Raw genomic sequence first — 13,014 nt, forward strand, 5'->3', positions numbered from 1 at the left:
CTCAGGAAACTCCTTGTAACTACTCAAAGGATAATAGGTGCTCCTCCATACCCAATAACTACCCTCCTCCAAGTATAAAACTCTTGCTCATTTCTGCCAGAAGATATGTATGGAACTATTGAAACAGCCCTATTCATAATAGCAGAAAACTAGTAAGCAAAATTCCCATGAACATCAAAAAGGAGAAATTTTGTGATATTACTATATATAATGTGAAAACACACAGCATTGACAATAAATTAGGTAGTGCTACACTCAACAAGAGGTTTGAATCTCAAAAGCACAATGATGAGAAAAACAAGGGAGACAGAGAATTCTTATATGAAGATTAAAGAATTAGTGCCAGTACCATTCAATAGGAAAATAAAAATCTCTTCAACAAATGGTACTGAGACAACTGGATAGCCACATGCAAAAGAGTAAAAGTGAATTCTTACCTCATAGCTTATATAAAAATTAACTCAGAATGGATCAAGACCTGAATATATGCACTAAAATATAGACTTCTTAGAAGGAAACATAGAGGCAAATCTTCAAGAACTTGAATTGGAAATGGTTTCTTAAATATGACACCAAAATTACAGGCAACACTATTCACTTTTTTACTATAACAGGTAATATTCATAGGTTCCAGGGCTTAATATATGTTTTGGGGGAACCGGTATTTAACTCATACAGGGGAGATGTCTTCTGAAGACTCCATGGACAGGTCTATCAACAATATATCCAATGAAGAACAGTAAATTTTCTCTCTGGACATCATGTCTGGATATGACACTATCATCTGCTAAAGCAATGAATATGACCATGAGGGAGACCAGTTCTATGATGAAGCCTACTCTCCTGTCCCTGTACATTCTCTACCTCTGGAAGGCCTTTCCCTGTAGTGAGATATAACTCTATTGTTTGAGGATATTAGAGTCAGTTCTTTTTCTTCTTAAAATCAAAGAATTCCTCACTGATGAAGTTCAGATACCTTATACTCATCTCAAGCCACGAAGACAATGTATTTATGCCATTTCGTAGATGATGAAATTGAGTATAGTGGATGCTAGTGTTGCCCTGAAGAGACAGAAATGGATATCACTAATTAACAAATTTGAGTATAACCACGGCCAGCTCCCTTATATGACAGTGTGGCTAAATTGTTGCTAGATTGTTAGGTATCGTCAAGTGAGTTCCGACTCATAATAACCCTATGTACAACAGAATGAAACACTGCCGGGTCCTGCACCATCTTCATAAGGTTGCTGTGTTTGAGCCCGTTGTTGCAGCCACTGTGTCAATCCATCTCATTGAGTCTCCCTCTTTACACTGACCTTCTATCTTACCAAGCATGATGTCCCTTACTAGGGACTGGTCCCTGCTGATAGTATGTCCAAAGTACTTGAGAAGAAAGTTCACCATCCTTGCTCCCAAGGAGCACTCTGGTTGTACTTCTTCCAAGACAGGCTTATTTATTCTGGCGGTCAATGGTTGTGATCATTAAGGTTGTGTGTCAATTTGGCTGGGCCATGATTCTCAGAGGTTTGGCAGATATGATCTAGTTTGGCAGTCTTATGATGATGTGATCACCTCCATGATAAAAATTCATATAGTGTGATCACCTCCGTGATGGGAACTGCTCTGAGTAGCCAATCAGTTGAAATGGAGTTTCCTTGGGGGTGTGGTCTGCATTCAACATAAGTAGACTTTCTAGCAAGGCTTGGGGGGTTTGCTCACACTGAATCCTTCAGTTGGCTCCTGATCATCTGACGTCTGGTTCTTGGGACTTGTGCTAGCAGCTTGCCTGCCGTTTGCCTGCCGATCTTCGAATTGGTACATCTTCCTAGACTGTGAGCCAGAGCCCTGCTGCCTGGCTTGCTGATCTTGGGTTCCGCAGACCCTGCTGCTACATGAATCAGGAGAAGCCTCCAGCCTGACCCACATTCCAGCCTCTAAAACTCCATGAGCCATTTCCTTAATATAAAACTCTCTCTCTATATTTATACGCTTCCCTTTCATCTGGTACCCGAGGGCTTCTTTTGCTGCTCTATTTGTTCAAGTTGTAGGGTTAATGTCTTGATTTTGGCCCTTTCTTCTTTTTGCATGTGTGCATTTATTACAATAAATTGACCCTTGAGCATTGCTTTTGCTGTTTCCCGAAGATTCTGGTAGGATGTGTTTTCATTCTCATTTGATTCTATGAATCTCTGTATTCCGTCCATGCTTTCTTCTATAACCCAGTAGTTTTTGAGCAAGATATTTTTCATTTTTCATGTATTTGATTTTGTTTTTTTCTTGCTTTTTCTGTTGCTGATTTCTACTTTTTTTGGTTTTATAGTCAGAAAAGATGCTTTGTAATATTTCGATGTTTTGGATTCTGTTAAGGCTTGTTTTGTGGTCTAATATGAGGTCTGTTCTGGACAATGTTTCATGTGCATTGGAAAAGAAAGTATACTTGACTGCTGTTGGGTGGAGTGTTCTGTATATGTGTATGAGATCAAGTTGGTTGACTGCGACATTTAGATCTTCTGTGTCTTTATTGAGCTTCTTTCTAGATGTTCTGCCCTTTGCCAAAAGTGGCGTATTAGAGTCCTACTACTATTGTGGAGCTGTCTATTCTTTTTTCACTGCTGTTAGAGTTTGTTTTATATATTTCAGAGCCCTGTTGTTGGGTGGATATAAACTTATTACAGTTATGTTCTCCTGGTGTGTTGGGCCTTTAATCATTATGTAGTACCCTCCCTTATGCTTTGTGGTGGATTTTGCTTTAAAGCCTATTTTGGCAGAGATTAATATTGCCACCCCTACTCTTTTTTGGTTGTTGTTTGCTTAATATATGTATTTTTTTCCATCCTTTGAATTTTAGTTTGTGTCTCTGAGTCTAAGGCATGTCTCTCTTAGACAGCATATAGATGGATCATATTTTTTATCCATTCTGCCACTCTCTGTCTCTTTATTGGTGCATTTAGTTCATTTACATTCAAGGTAATTATTGATAGGTATTTGCTTTGTGCTTAGTGCTGCCATTTTGATTTTTTTTAATGGTATTGTCCATTTCTTTGATCCACTTTGTGCTGAGTCATTTTTCTTTATGTATTTCCTTTTCATCTTTTTCACTGTTGTTGATTTTGTATTTGCTGAGTCTTTATTTTTTTTTCTTTTGGTGTGTAGATTTGTTAGTTTCTTTTGTGGTTACCCTAAAAATAACCTGTATTTTTGTAAGTTTAAATCAACCTTTTATTCCTTAACTTCCTCTCCATATGAAACTTCTGTCACTACACTATTAGTCCCTCTTTTCTATTTTAATGTTGTCATCTTTCACATATTGACATCTCTGTTTCCTGATTTCCAGTGTTTTAGCTTTGACTTATTTTTGTGACTTCCCTATCTGTTTATTCTGTCCTGTGTTCTAGTCTTGGGTTTTTATCTGGTATCATTGATTCTCTAGCCAGGTGGCTCCCTTTAGTATTTCTTGTAATTTTGGCCTGGTTTGTACAAATTCTATTAGCTTCTCTTTATCTGGAAATGCCCTAATTTTGTCTTCATATTTGAGAGATAGTTTTGCTGGATATATAATTCTTGGCTGGTAATTTTATTTTCCTTCCAGGTTTTATATATGTTATCCTATTGCCTTCTTGCCTGCATGGTTTCAGCTGAGTATTCTGAGCTTATTCTTATTGACTTGTCTTTGTAGGTAACTTTTTGTTTATCTGTAGCTGCTCTTAAAGTTCTATCTTTATCTTTGGTTTTGGCAAGTTTGATTTTATGTCTTAGTGAATTTCTTTTGAGATTTATCCTGTGCGGAGTTTGATCAGTTTCTTGGGTAGGTATCTTCTCATCTTTCATGATATCAGGGAAGTTTTCTGCAGCAAATCTTCAAGAATTCTCTCTGTGTTTTCTGTTATCCCCAACTGTTTTGGTACTTCAATCACTCATAGGTTATTCCCCTTGATAGAGTCTCACATAATTCCTAAGGTTTCTTTCTTTCTTTTTTCTGATTTTTCCTCGAGTAAACAGCTATCAAGTGCTTTATGTTCAGTCTCACTAATTCTGACTTCCATTTCCTCAATTCTGCTCATATGACTTTCTACTGAGTTGTTTAATTCTGAAATTTTATTGTCAGTTTTTTGAATTTCTATTTTCTGTCTCTCTATGGATTCTAGCAGCCTGTTAAATTTGTCATTCTGCTCTTGTATAGCTTTCCTGAATTCCTCTATTGCTCTGTCTGTGTGCTCTTTGGCTTGGTCTGAGTTTTGCCTGATCTCCTTTCTGATCTCTTGAAGAGCTCCATATATTAGTCTTTTGAATTCTACCTCTGGTAATTCCAAGACCTTCTCTTCCTGCATGAAGTTTCCTGCTTCTTTGTTTTGGTTGCTAGCTGGAGCCATCATGGTCTGCCTTTTTATGTGATTTGATATTGACTGTTGTCTCTGAGCCATTAATAATTTATTATATTTATTTATTGTATATTTGTTTATTGTGTCCTAGCTTCTTATTTTGTTTTGTCTTGATATGCCCAAATAGGCTGTGCATATGGGCTACCCTGATTATAGGCATCTTTGAAGCTCTCACATCCTGTCACCAGGGGGTTAGGGCTGCTACTAGGTGTGTGAGCCCAGGAATCAGTTTACTTTTTTGGGTAGACTCAGCTCAACTGTTCAGGTCATCGGTCACTGAGTAGGTGGTTCAGGCTCTCACCTACAGTCCCAGATGGGCAGGGCTACATATGGGTGATCGGAGTACAGGCACAGGTAGCTGGCTGCAGTAGGTGGTTATGTGCTGGGCAAGGTAGGGGGCTGATAGCTGCCCCTGAGTGCCTAGGTGGGATGTGTGTCCCTGTCCTCAAGAGTGCATAGGTGGGTGGGTTTTGCAGGAAAACTTTGGGCATGCAATGCTGTTTGTTTGCTGTAAGGACGGAGAAGCACCACTTATTCTCAGATCCCTCTAGGGGATGGCTAGGTGGATTGGGTGAAGCCACCAGTCCTCAGGCCCCTGATGTTGTCGGTTGAAGATCCTGCTTAATGGGTAGGGTGGTGTCAAAACTTACAAATCCACCACTCCCTCTTAGTTGTTGCAGTTGAAAATAGGCTTCTGGTACACACCCTGTTGTACTATACTAATGAGGGCCAACACTGTTGAAATGGCCCATGCAGTTCTAGGCAGGAGTGAAAGGCATTCAAAGACCATGGACCCCTTATAGGCAAAGGGACAGTGCCTGTCCTGAGTCCCTGGCTTAAGGGGCATAGTGATTTTTTTAATTTGCAAGAATGGTGTGGGTGCAGTTAGCCTTGAGCTCCCAGCTTAGTGGAGCTGGTGGCCACCTTTGTTTGTTTGTTCATTTGTTTATTTGTTCCCTCCCCAAAGCTGAGGAACTGGGTTGGGTGCAACAGGTTCCACTTCTAGCCTAGGGGGCATGAAACTGCTGAACACTGCTGGACCAGCACCAGAACAAAGCAGGGAGGGTGCAGATGAGGGGAAGAGAGGCATTTTTCCCTTACATAAGTCCTATAGGAAAAAGGGTTATTTCCATCCCATGTGGTAGGTTAGACACTTGCACTTAACTTTCACCAATCAAGTGCCACTTCCTCCTGGCTCCAGATGCTCCAAATGTTCCAGCCTACAGTGTGCTGGCTAGATCAAGTCTGGCACCTCTTCACTGCTTTTAAACTGTCTCTTCCTCCCCCTGCCACTCAGTCTGTCTCCTCAACTTTGTCTTTGATGTTAAGGGCTCCTAGATTGTCATATATAATTGATTCACTTGTTTTTTTCTTTTGGGTCTGTGTTGTAAGAGGGACCTCAGGAACATCTGACTATTCCAGCCACTTGGTCCTACCTGTGAATTATATTTTAAATAAATGCTATTAGAAGTAAAAATAAATTAAACTTTTGTGCATTAAAGCACCTTATCAAGGAAAGAGATAACCTATAAAATGTAAGAAAGTATTTGAGAACAATGTATCTGATAAGGCTTTCATGTCCAGTATACAGAAAGATCTCCTACAGCTCCATGACAAAAAGACAACCCAATTTGAAAATGAGCTAAGAACTTAAATAGATATTTCTCCAAAGATGTACAAATGACCAATAAGGACATAGAAAGATGCTCAACATCAATAGTCATAATGGAAATACAAATCAAAACCACAATGAGATATCCCTCTCACACCCACCAGGATAGCTGTTATCAGAAAAATAGAAATTAATAAGTATTGATGAGGGTGTGGGGAAATTGAAATGCCCATCCTTTGCTGGTGGGAATGTAAAATTCCACACTGTTTTGGAAAACACTTCTGTGTTTCTTCAAAAGTTAAACATAGAATTATCATATGACCCCAGCAAATCTACTCCCACATGTATATCCAAAAGACTTGTAAGCAGGGACTCAAGTTGCTTTACATCAACGATGATTGTGGCATTTTTTACAGTAGCCCAGATGTGTAAGCATCTCAAGTGTCAATCAACAAATGAATGTATAAACAAAATGTGGTTTCTATTTTGGGTGATAAAAACCATTATGAAGTAGATAATGGTAATGGTTGTGCAACTAGTTGCAAGTACTTATTGTTACTGAATTGCATACTTAAATATGGTTTAAATAGCAAAGTTTTCTTACATATATATATATCTTACCATGATAAAATTTCAAAAAACAAATTATATTATGTCCCTATTTGTGGATGATATGATACTATACATCAAAAACACAAAAGACTCCATCAGAAAACTACTGCAACTAACAAATTCAGCAGAGTTGCAAGATACAAGACAAACATAACAAAAATCATTTGGATTCCTACACACCAATAAAGAGAACAATGAAAAGGAAATCAAGAAAAAAAAATACCATTTATGATAGCTCCTAAAAAAAAAATACTTTGGAATAAATCTAACCAGGGATATAAAAGACGTATGCAAAGAAAACTACAAAACACTACTGTAAGAAACCAAAAAAGGTCTACATAAATGGAAAAACATACCATGCTCATGGATAGGTAGACTCAACATTGTGAAAAGACAATTCTACCCAAAGTGGTTTACAAATACAATGCAATACCGATTGAAATACCAACAACATTCTTTAAAGAGATGGAAAAACATATCATTAACTTCATATAGAAGAGAAGAAGCCCTGGATAAGTAAAGCACTACTGAAGACAAAGAGTAAAGTAGGAGGACATGCACCACCTGATCTCAGAACCTACTATACAGCTACGGTAGTCAAAACAGCCTGGTACTGGTACAACAACAGATATATGCACCAATGGAACAGAATTGAGAACACAGATGTGAATCCATCCACCTGTGTTCACCTGATCTTCAACAAGGGCCCAGAGTCCATCGAATGGGGAAAAAACAGCCTTTTTAACAAATGGTGAGGCAAAAGTGGATGTCCATTTGCAAAAAAAAAAAAAAGAAGAAGAAACAGGACCCATATCTCACACCACATACAAAAACTAACTCAAAATGGATCCAAGACCTAAATATAAAGCCAAAAACTATGAAGCTCATAGAAGAAAAAAATAAGATCAGTGCTAGAGGCCCTAATAGACAGCATTAACAGGATACAAACCACAAAAACAACACACAAGCTCCAGAGGATAAGCTAGTTAACTGGAATCTTCTAAAAGTTAAAGACTTCTGCTTATCAAAAGTTTTCACCAAAAGAGTAAAAAGAGAACCTACAGACTGGAAAAAATTTTGGCTATTATAAATCAGACAAAGGTCCAATCTCTAAAATCTACAAGAAAATCTAACACTTCTACAACAAAAAGACAAATAATCCAATTAAAAAATGGGCAAAGGAAATGAATAGACACTTCTCCAAATAAGACATTCAAGCAGCTAACAGACACATGAGGAAATGTTTGTGGTCGCTAGCCATTAGAGAAATGTAAATCAAAACCACAATGATATACCATCTCATTCTGACATTATTGGTGCAAATCAATACAACAGGAAATAACAAATGTTGGAGAGGCTGCAGGTAGATTGAAACACTTATTCACTGCTGGTGGGCATGCAAAATGATGCAACCAATTTGGAAAATGATATGGTACTTCCTTAGAAAGCTAGAAAGAGAAATACCATATGATCCTGCAATCCCACTCCTAGAAATACATCCTAGAGAAATAAGAACCGTCACGGGAATAGACATATGCACACCCATGTTTATTGCAGCATTGTTCACAATAGCAAAAAGATGGAAACAACCCAGATTCCCATCAACAGATGAATGGATAAACGAACTGTGGTACATTCACACAATGGAGCATTACGCAATGTTAAAGAACAATGATGAATCTGTGAAGCATCTCATAACATGAAGGAATCTGGAGGGCGTTATTCTGAGTGAAATAAGTCAATCACAAAAGGACAAGTATTGTATGAGAACACTAGTGTAAAAAGTCATGAAAAGGTTTGCATACAAAAAGAAACAATATTTGATGGTTATGAGGGAGGGGATATGTGGGGATGGAAAAACACTTAATGGACAATAGATAAGTGGTAACTTTGGTGAAGGGTAAGACAGTACACAAAACTGGGGAAGCCAGCACAACCTGGGCAAGTCAAGCTCATGGTAGCTCCACAGACACATCCAATCTACCTGAGGGGTGGAATTGTTGGGCTGAGGGCTGTGGGGACCATGGTCTTGGGGAACATCTAGCTCAATTGACATAACATAGTTTATAAAGAAAACCTTCTGCATTCTACTTTGGTGAGTAGCGTCTGGGGTTTAAAAGCCTGTGAGTGGGCGTCTAGATACTCCACTGGTCTCAGCCCTTCGGGAGCAAGAAGGAATGAAGAAAGATAAAGATATAAGGAAAAGGTTAGTCCAAAAGACTAATAGACCATATCTACCATGATCTCCTTGAGACTAAGAGCAGTACAACTAGTTGGTGCTTGGCTACCACCACTATACTGCTCTGTTAGGAATTAAAATAGAGGGCCCTAGCCAGAGCTGGACAAAAATGTAGAAAAAAATTCTAACTCAGAAAGAAGGGCCAGAGTTGCTTGGCCTGACAGGAACTGGAGAAACCCTGAGAGTATGGGCCCCGGACACCCATTCAGCTCAGTAATGAGGTCACTCCTGAGGTTTACCCTTCAGCCAAAGGTTGAATAGGCCCATGGAACAAAACAAGACTAAAGGGGCACACCAGCTCTAAGGCAGGGACTGGCAGGCAGGAGGGAACAGGAAAGCTGGTATTAGGGAACCCAGGGTTAAAAAGGGAGAGTGTTGACATGTTGTGGGGTTATTAACCAATGTCATACAACAATGTGTATACTGTTTTATGAGAAACTAGTTTGTTCTGCAAACTTTCATCTAAAGTACAATAAAAAAAATTTCATCAACATCAGAAGGGATACATATTTTGTAACGTCACATACGTAATGTAAAAATATACAGAATTGAAAATAAATGAATTAAGATTACATGCAGCAACATGATTAAATTTCAAAAGCACAATCAGGACACAGAATTCATTCATTAAAATTTCACTACTAATAAATTTAGAAATAGGCAAATTTATAAATCAGACAGGAATGCACCTAGGAATGACTAAAAACTTCCCTTCAGTCACATTGCCAGTATTGTAGCAAAAATACAAAAACTGGCAATTTCACAGGTCTATCAAATGACATTTCTTGGCTCAGTGGTTGAATGCTTGGCTGCTAGCCAAAAAGCTCGTGGCTCAAAACCACACTGCTGCCCTCTGAGAGGAAGAAGAGGTAATTTGCTTTCATAAAGATTACAGGTTGTTATGAGTTGGAATTGACTGGACGACATCCAACAACAACAACAACATTAATTATATATGGCTGCAATATCAAACTATCACAGAAGTGGGTGGTTTAAAATGAGAAAAACATTATTGTCTCCAAGTTCTGTAGGCTAGAACTCCAAATTCAGGTTGTCAACAGGACTATGTCCCCTCTGAATCTCCAGGGGAAGATCCTTTCTTGTCTGTCCCAACTTCTGGTATCCCTATGAATTCTTTGGCTTGCAGCCGCAGCTTCACTCCATATCTTCCTTTGTCTTCACAAGACATCCTCCCTCTTTGACTCTCTGTCTCAATATCTTCTCTTTTATAAAGATAACACTCATATTGGTTTAGGACTCTCCCTACTCCAGCATGACCTCATATTAACAGGTAACATCTTCAAAGATCTTATTTCCAAACAAAGTCACGTTTGCAGGTACCAGGAGTTAGGACCACAACCTATCTTTTTAGGAGGCATAATTAAATCCATAACAATAAAATTCAACAAAATAGAAGAACATAGGAGAAAGTGATAAATACCAAATTCAGGATAGTGTTTGCCACTGGGAGGGTAGAAGGCAATAAGACTAGGAGACTATTCATTGGATTATGTGGTGATGTCATTATTTCATAACCTAGGTCATGGGTATATGATTCCTCATTATATTACAATTCTTTAAAAACTACTGATACATTTTATACAGTATTTGCATATGATATATTAATAATAAGTAAAATGGAAAAGATTCCACTTTCTGGATTCTTTCATATTCTAGATTCTAAATCCATTCTCTCATATTCTTCTAATATTCAAGTCATGCTCGTCAAACTTCAGCATACATCAAAATGTCAAAAAAGTAATTATTTAGAATGTTCATCCTACAAACATCTCCCCAGATATCAAAGCCAGTAGGTAGTGGGTGAGGTATGGAAACAAGCAGTATGAACAAGGTCTCAGGTGACTCATCTCTGCAAGTGTTTTATGGACATAAATGGAGACAACTTTGCAATACAATACACCTGGTGTGCCTGGTGATGAGCTGACTTCCCGGTTTAGTGCCAAACACAATCCCACCACCACCATCAAGGATGACCAGAAGGCACTCCAGACACTCCATTAATTCACCTCCAAGGTCTATTTTATTCTCAGCTCAACACCACAGAGATGATTCTGAGTGATAATCCTGATTCTTCGTGGTTGTGGGAAAACTGATCACCCTAAGCCTGCCAACTTCCCTTTTGTCTCATTCCATTTTACACTCCACATGTCTTCCTCAAAATAAAGTCCATGTCCATAGAAAAACTGTTTTCCTCATAATTACACATTACAGAATTTTCCATGAGATCCCTAAGACAGCAGCCAACCCTCTAAGGCTTCAATGGTTCAATTAATTTTACTCAATCTCTGTGTTGACTCACCAGAGATAAGAAAGAAAAACTGCTAAATAAGGTAGCTAAGGAGAAAAGTAAAATATCATAGATACTCTGGTCAATAAATCAATGAGTAAGGATCAAGTCAAATATGTTTCCAAAAAAGATGACCAATTCTACTCTGCCTAACTCAATAATTATTCATTTGACTTTATTGCTAAAACAGGTAAAACCTACTAATAGCTATTGCAATAATGGTAAACTAATAAAAGTACTGAAGGAAGTGGTAAAAATATGTCAGAGCAAAGTATAATAAGCCTTATAAATTATGGCCAAATACAAAACATAATGGTCCTAGTTAAATTTTATTGAGTATTATGTGCCAGGCATTATATTAAGTGCTTGTAGTGGTTATAAGAATTAACTTCCCAACAGCAAAAAATACACTACATGGTCAATCTACGGCTCTCATAATAACTAGTATCTCCCAAACAGATACGTGATTAGAAACAGATATATGCTATTCTCAGTGATCAGATGGGAGCAGATGTCTCCTATACGATTCTATGGGAAAGTCTATTAACAGTATGTACTCTATTAACAATTTTTATCAAAAAATTTCTGTTGTACATAGGGTCACTATGAGTTGCAATCGACTCAATGGCACCTAACAACATTAACAATAGGTCCAGAGATGTCAGTTTTGTGTCTGTATGCATGATGTCTGGATATGACGCCTGAGTCTGTTGCAGTCACACAACAAGTGGAACGATTTCTAGGATGAGGGCATTTCATGAGGAAATGAATGAAGTCTTAATGTTCTGTTCCTGTGCATTTCGAATCTCTGACATCCTTGTAATGAAAGATAACGCTCTGTTGTTTGGACACTCAGAGTCAGGGTTATGCTTTCTTAATAGAAACAAAGCCTTGGAGTTGAAATCATTTATCTGACACCACAAAGCTACAAAAAGAGCAAAGTCAGGTTTCAATCCCAAGTTGAATTACACCTAGCCATTATGTTATCTCTTCATTTTAGAAGAACGTGGTGGGGCAAAATCAAGCATTCTGGCTCAAGAGTATCCTGTCACTTTGATGAAATTTAGAAATCCCAAACCAAAGCTCATAATATAATCACTGAAAAGCAGTTGTGCCCCTGATAACACTCCTCAAGGCTGCCTTCATGTCCCTGTTTCTCAGGCTGTAGATGAAGGGGTTCATCATGGGAGTTACCATAGCGTACAGCATTGAAGCTACTGCAGTTTTCTTGGAAGAGAGTGTAAATGTCGTACTTATATATGAACCAAAAGCTGTCCCATAGAATAAGAAAACAACTGAGAGGTGAGACCCACAGGTAGAAAAAGCTTTATACTTTCCACCTGCTGATGGCATTCTCAAAATGGAAGAGACAATTTCAGTATAAGAGAAAATGATTCCAGAGAAAGGAAGAACACCCAGTATGCTAGCTGTAAAATATAAGATTGATGTTATTGGTGAGAGTTTCAGAACAGGCAACTTTGATGACCTGAAAAACTTCACAAAATAAGTAAAGCATTTCCAGATCTGTGCAGAAGGACAGACTCAACAATATCAGACTGTGGAGCAGGGCATCCACAATGCTAACGAGCAAGGAGACTAGAATCAGCAGGCCACAGAAGTGGGCATCCATGATGACCATGTACCTCAGTGGGTGACAAATGGCCACATAGCGGTCATAGGCCATTACTCCAAGGAAAAAATTTTCCAAAGTACTAAAAATCATGACAAAGCAGACCTGGGTGAGGCATCCTGCATAAGTGATGCTCTGATTTTTTGCTTGGAGGTTTACCAGCATCTTTGGGAGCGTGGTGGTGCTGAGACAGATGTCAGTAAATGAGAGATTGGAAAGAAAGAAGTACAT

At 38.4% G+C, this 13,014-nt stretch overlaps 1 protein-coding gene across 1 annotated transcript; it reads right to left on the bottom strand.

Moving 5' to 3' along the window:
• Positions 1-12,576: 12,576 nt before the first annotated feature.
• LOC126071178 (olfactory receptor 7G2-like) lies at positions 12,577-13,014 on the bottom strand. Its single transcript, XM_049875432.1, has one exon. It carries the CDS (start codon positions 13,012-13,014, stop codon positions 12,577-12,579), a length of 438 nt encoding a protein of 145 aa, XP_049731389.1.

This window comes from Elephas maximus, chromosome 3, assembly GCF_024166365.1.
Source record: "Elephas maximus indicus isolate mEleMax1 chromosome 3, mEleMax1 primary haplotype, whole genome shotgun sequence".
Taxonomy (NCBI): Eukaryota; Metazoa; Chordata; class Mammalia; order Proboscidea; family Elephantidae; genus Elephas; species Elephas maximus.